Consider the following 6,204-nt stretch of genomic DNA (forward strand, 5'->3'; position numbering starts at 1 on the left):
TCCCCGACAGGGACTGACAGCCAAGAATGGCAGATCTATGCAGTCATTAATATTAACAACATTGAAAGAGCCTAGTGATAAAACCACATACTGAATACCAGTAAAAGTGTTCATCACCTTATGAAGTATTTCATACATCTCCTCCAGGCAAGCAAAATAAATTCAAAATGTTTCTATTACAGTAAATAGAAGGGGGGTGTCTCAAACTGGAAAACAGTTTGAGCCTTCATATTTCAGCCTCTTCTGCTGCAGTATCTAACTATTCAGAGTACCATGACAGTGCTGTGGGCTGGCAATGGAACATGAAGTATTGTCCAGTGCAAAATGCAGAAGAATAGATTCTAACAGCAACTTAAAAAAAAAAAATTAAAAAAAAGCTACCTGAAGTAAACCTCATTATAACAGGCAAGATGACAAGCAGCAGTAGAAGCAATTTTCCAGATCCAGAAAAACTGAAATAGTTACAGATGTTTGCAAGAAAAACGCTGAGCACTTTTTTTTTTTTTTTTCATTGTTTTTACTACTTGGGTAAGAGGGCTCTGACAAATGAATGTGCTACAATATACAGTCTATTTAAACTACAGAAGTTCAAAAACAATAAAACCAAAGACCAAAGTGCACTCCCGAGGTGGACTCCAGTATTTCACAGTGTGTTTCTTGTGCCCCACATGCAGCTCACATGCCAAGCCCTCTCTGGCTAGGAACAGAAAGCCTGGTTTACAGCTGTTCTCCAGCATTTCCACAGTAGTTCATTATATTGTCCAAGTGGCACTATTTCTTCTTGAGAGCTCTCTTTCCTTCTCCCTTCTTTGGTTTTTCCTTCCCACGGAGCTTTTTCAGTCGCCTCATCTCCTCCTTAAAGTCCTGATGCTCATCCCTAGATGGGGGAGGAAGGAAAAAAAGTTTACTCTATTTCTCGGAATACCTAGATGTGAAAGGTTCTTTGAACTGTATGATAACGAAAAAAAACCTCAAACCTTTTTTTAACACTGAAGTCCATATTGAAACTCACTGCAATGTATTCAATGTTACTGCTAGCAGTAATTCTGGACTGAATAACATGAAAGATTTCCTCTGGTACTTTCAGAACTAACAAGGTTGCCCTTTTCAGCAACAAATGGCGTGTCCATATATATTATTTCCATTGCATTTATTGATCCACTGTGTTTAAATGAGCAGTAAAATATAAAAATCAGCAAGAGACAAGAACGAGAATTTCCCCCTTCTCATCTAGCTCAGCAGTCTAGCAACAGCACATTGTGTTTCTGTGCTAGATACTAAGTTCAGGTCATTAGCTTCTAAGAAAACAGGGGCATGCTGAGCAGTAATTACAGTACATGACACTGCTCTCAGGTGACTTCAAGGATGAGTTATGAAGAAAGCATCAGCTACTGGTAGAATCTTAACAGGAGAATAAAATAGGAAGGAGGATAAAGGGCCTGGCAGACATAATGAATCCTCAATAATGTTCTAATAAATTCTGTTTAATCTCTGCCCCTGTATTTTTCAGTACAAAGGTACTTTTCAAAAGTCACAACTGCATCCTAAGTGGCCTAAGATTGCTGGACTGCTATTTTTAAACACAACTTTTCTAAAAAAGAAACAAAAAGCTTGCGAATTGTTATCAGGGTCTATTAGTCTATGACTCTTCATTACGTATCTCTGACCAGCAAACCTGATCCTCTACAAGCTTTCTGTATACAGAACAGCTAGAGAAGGAATTTGAGATCAGAAGGGGAAGAAGAGTAAGGAACGTTATCATGTCATTGAGGCTTGCTGTGTCAACATAAAGCTATTCTAGAAAGTCTGCACATGCACCTAAACCAAGAGCATCCTGGATGCAATCCTTGATGGCTAGTACTGTGATATGAGCAATAGCAATTAACCTGTTTGGACTTTGCGTGGTTAGCAGCCTCACTTTATGGGATTTCTTCACTGCTACCTGACCTAAGTCAAAGAACTGCATTTGACTCCTGCTGATGTTCTTTAGCAGTGCAGTTTTTCCTACTCGAGACTGTGGAAATTCCCTTAGAAAAACAGACAACTATGAAGCTGGAATTAACGAGGCTATTTAAACCACATTTGAATTTAATTTAACTTAATTTATTTTAAAGGATAAAAAGCCCCTCCAGCCTAACAGAGACTTTCCTTCTCTTCTAAATTTCACTTATTAGTTGTTGAATGATTGAGGAATATATGGTAAGATTGTCTTAGTGCAATTTTTGTGTTAAGGTAACCACCTTTCTGTAGCACATTCTGTTGCCATGTTCAGAACTAGACACTCATCTCTTGTCTCTTCCCTTCCCCACAAAGCCAAAGCAAGAATAATTTCCTATATAACTGGTTGCCCATAACTACACCTGAAGTCTTTCTCACCGAAGGTAAAAGCTACTTAGAGAGTACTCACTTATTTTACTCTCCTTGCCCTCAGTGCAACAATCAAGTGCGTATTTCCATATGCACCATACTCTGAACTAAACCTTTTTCCATGTTCCTCTTTTCCTTGAGGAAAAAAACTGTACCAAAACTCACACTCACCCCTTTCCCACCTCCAGTCCTGCTCCCACCCTATAAACACAAAGATTACCTGTAGAGACCAAAGTAACGGAGTTTCTTCATGAGGGCGTAGTAGGTGTTGTGAGGAGGATACCAGCTGTAGACCTCCTTCCGCTTGGCCAAAGGCTGCTCACTGAATAACTTCACTACTTTCATTGATTTTGAGTCAGTTGGCCTGACAACTTCTCCAAATATCTGAGCGCTCAGCCGGGCCATTCGAAGGGCGTAACTGGAAACATTGGACATCTCCCAAGGAAGAGTGGGCACACATAGACACACCGACCTTCCTGCAAAAGGAAACACAAAAGAGCCACAACTCTAAGACGATTGAGTATTGCAAGCTATCCCAGAATTAAGGCAAACAAAACAACTCATTGTACTCTGATCACACGTTTGAAGTCACGCATTCCTTGCATGAAATCAGTCTAATTCTTAGTACATAATCCTGCATATAAAGAATGCCTACACTAATTCAGGTACAATTATCAGCCTAACTAGGACACTACAGACAGCAGTATGGACTATAGAAGTACCTACACTGAACCACAATTTACCACGGCTAGTTTATTAGCAGGTCGCACTCAGCTTAAGGCTGCCTTTAAACTCCAGTCACAGGAACAATTACAGTGTGAACTCTGCCAAAAATGGTGCCCACTGCAATACCTCTGACTTCTACACAAGCACAGGCAAAGACACCACTTAACTATATGGAGGAAGCAACCTGGAAGTTTTTCTCACACTATTTAAAACATTGTATGAACACTGTTACAGTCCATCTAGCAAAAATGGCCTATTAACTGTAAAAATAAATAAATCATCTTTCTCTATATTAATCACATAGATCTTTCCCATCTCAACTACCTTCCCTTGATCATTTCCATCAGCTTTTTCTCCACTCTCTTTCCAGTCTCTCCTGATATCTTTTTTTAAGAGAGGAAAGAAATCATTTCCCCATGCTAGATTATTTTTTCTAAGAAAATGCCACATCAGCAGCTTCCTATTCCTTATCAGCTGTCTCCCACCTAGACACCTCTGCAACAAAAATGCTCTGAGGTCAAAATCATTGTTAGTAGGCCAGAGACAACATCCACACTGTTAAAGAAGTGTGGAGAAGGGTTTTCTCTCAGCTTTCCTACCCCACCCCATTTTTTGTTTTCTTCGCATCTTTATTCTTTCTTTGCGGAATGGGATGTAATAGACAAGAACAAGAGTCCCATAATCCTGTATTTGAAGCTGTATGTTGCCTTGTACTGTGTCTTTTTGAATAAGTGATGACATAAGTCTCCAGAGAAATTAAGCAGGGTTCGTTCAAGTGCACTAAATTCATGTTAAAGTTCTTTTTTTAAGAAGTATTGCACAGCTGATTCCAGAAGATGAGCATGAAAAATTCAAGAGCATAGAGCAGGGACAGAGTAACTAGCAGGACAGGGCTAAATCCATTTTAGTATGGTAACAGGGAGCCTGTTGTTTAAGAACATAAATCTGAAGCACTCGTAACCTCACTTACATATGTCTGCCCACTGGAGGACCTGATGTACAACCACCTACTTTACTCCTGTTAGCAAAGCACTAGAAAGGAAGCAGGAAAAAAATCCAGCGTGAAAATAATACAAGTATTCTGAATCAAAGGCAATAATGGAAAGAGTAACAAAAGGGAAGGCAAAGTGTCAGAGACCTCAAGTTAAGGCAGCAGGCCTAGTGTGAGAAGACAGAAGCTCTTAAATGATCGTAGGGCAGCACATCAACTTGAGCATCTATTACATGGGGGAATGATCACTAAGTTTTGCCAAATCACCCATTTCAGAAGAGCCAGTCCTAATTCCTACATTCAGAGATAAAGCAACAAATTGTCCCCAAAACTCTTCATCACATCATTGCTCTGAAAATATCACCAGACTCAACTCAAACACAAAACTTGTAATCTCTTCCAACTGCAGCCTTAAAATGAAAATACCTTTAGCTCCTAAACAATGCAAACCAGTGGTCTGAGGTACCTGCTTTTCACTTCAGAATCACTAAACTAAATAGCCCAAGCCAAGGCTGGAGATGTCCATTAATCTTTGCCAGCCTAAGCACATTTGAGAGATGAGAAAGGTGAAGGCCACGAACTCCCACGTGCCTATTTTAGGGCAACCTCCGATTCTATGAGATGCTACCAATTTTGTTGTCACTTACAGCGATGATATTTTCATAAGAACACATTGGTAATTAACACACCTAAACCAAAAGCAAAACCACCATGTGGTGCTGCTTCTTCACCTGCTCCCCACTACTTACTGCTACCCAAAGCCTTGCTTTGCTGTCCTAGGCCGGGACTTTTCTTCCCACTCCCCTAGCTTGTCTCAGACCATTTCCTTCTCAATCAGCATATGCCAGGAGAACTTTCTGTTTCCATAATTACTTTTGATTTTCCCGTGAGCACACGGGGAAGAGAGAGCTACCGGGGCCACCGCCCAGCCAGAGGAGCACCCGAGCCAGGCACGGCCCAGCGCAGCCCTCCAGCAAGCCCCGCCGCCTTGCTTCCCTCCAGGGGGACAAGCGCGGAAACCCACCCGCCGGCTGCAACCGCACCTCCCGGTAACCGCCACCACCGGCTCCCCGGGGACAGAGGCCCGCGCTACCCGCCCGACAAGCCCCAGCGGGGCCGAGGGGCCCGCCCCGGGGCCCGGGAGGCGGCGCGGGCTCGGCCGACCCCCCCCCAGGGAGCCCATTTCCCCGCCTTCTGCTCACAGCCCCGCTCCCCCGGCCAAGGCGGCGTGGGCGGACAGCCGTGCCCCGGGCTGCCGCTCCCCCCTCCGCCCGGCCCGGCCCGGCCCGACCCCCGGCAGCGCCCCGGGCTGACCCACGGGCAGTGCGGCGCGGCGCGGCAGGGCGGAAGGCGGCGGCGGGCAGAGCGTCTGCGCATGCGCAGAGGCTGCCCCGCCGAGGCGGCGCGGCGGGTGACGTCGGGGCTGTGAGGGGCGGGGCGGCAGTTGAGGGGCGGTTTTCGGCGCCCGGTCATCCATCGATCGGGGCAGCCCCCGCCTGCCCCAGCGGGCTCGGTCTCCTCTTTGCCAGCACTGAGCGGCGTTTTTGTCGGGGTGCCCGGAGACGGTGCAGGTCCCTTGCCCGCGCCTGGTGGTCACTCGCCCTCATGCCCCCAAACCTGGGCCGTGGTCCGGGGGAGCAGCGGGAAACCCCTGAGGCGTGAGGCCGGGCCTCCTACCGCTTCCCGCCGCTTTTGGCAGGCCCTCAGGCCCGCTTCACGTGAGCTGTCCCGGTGCTGGATTCACGCTAATTTTTAATCGGTACCAGGAGGTGCTAAATCAGACTCTGCAAACATCTGAGTAAACGACAATTACATGATTACATTTATAAGCCAAATGTGTAATGCCATCAAAGAATGAAATTGGGTTTGGCTGGCTGGATCTCGATTTGCACCTCGATTACTGTGTTCAGTTTTGGGCCCCTCACTACAAAAAGGACATTGAATTACTCGAGCGTGTCCAGAGAAGGGCAACGAAGCTGGTGCAGGGTCTGGAGCACAGGTCGTAGGAGGAGCGGCTGAGGGAACTGGGGTTGTTTAGTCTGGAGAGGAGGAGGCTGAGGGGAGACCTCATCGCCCTCTACAACTACCTGAAAGGAGGTTGCAGAGAGCTGGGGATGAGT

General features: G+C 45.6%; 1 protein-coding gene across 5 annotated transcripts; it reads right to left on the reverse strand.

Annotated features, from left to right (window-relative positions):
• Nucleotides 1–493: 493 nt before the first annotated feature.
• On the reverse strand, nucleotides 494–5,444 carry MRPS33 (mitochondrial ribosomal protein S33). Of its 5 annotated transcripts, XM_074826004.1 has the most exons (4): nucleotides 4,232–5,052; nucleotides 4,064–4,125; nucleotides 2,588–2,843; nucleotides 494–877 (listed from the first exon to the last, which is right to left on the reverse strand). In XM_074826004.1, the coding sequence occupies exons 3-4, from the start codon at nucleotides 2,800–2,802 to the stop codon at nucleotides 772–774; spliced, it is 321 nt and encodes a 106-aa protein (XP_074682105.1). In that variant the 5' UTR covers nucleotides 2,803–2,843; nucleotides 4,064–4,125; nucleotides 4,232–5,052; the 3' UTR covers nucleotides 494–771. The 5 variants fall into 5 exon arrangements, with proteins under 5 accessions (XP_074682105.1, XP_074682104.1, XP_074682107.1 ...); XM_074826003.1 differs by lacking the exons at nucleotides 4,064–4,125; nucleotides 4,232–5,052 and adding an exon at nucleotides 5,399–5,444; XM_074826006.1 differs by lacking the exons at nucleotides 4,064–4,125; nucleotides 4,232–5,052 and adding an exon at nucleotides 5,403–5,437.
• Nucleotides 5,445–6,204: the final 760 nt, after the last annotated feature.

Source organism: Strix aluco, chromosome 5 (genome assembly GCF_031877795.1).
Source record: "Strix aluco isolate bStrAlu1 chromosome 5, bStrAlu1.hap1, whole genome shotgun sequence".
NCBI classification, from domain to species: Eukaryota; Metazoa; Chordata; class Aves; order Strigiformes; family Strigidae; genus Strix; species Strix aluco.

Excerpts from the sequence above, each read along its gene's own strand:
- MRPS33 (XM_074826003.1), bottom strand. The coding sequence starts at position 2,802 with ATGTCCAATGTTTCCAGTTACGCCCTTCGAATGGCCCGGCTGAGCGCT. Across the intron at positions 878-2,587 it reads CGTTACTTTGGTCTCTACAG|GGATGAGCATCAGGACTTTA; the intron begins GTAATCTTTGTG and ends TCCCCCATCTAG.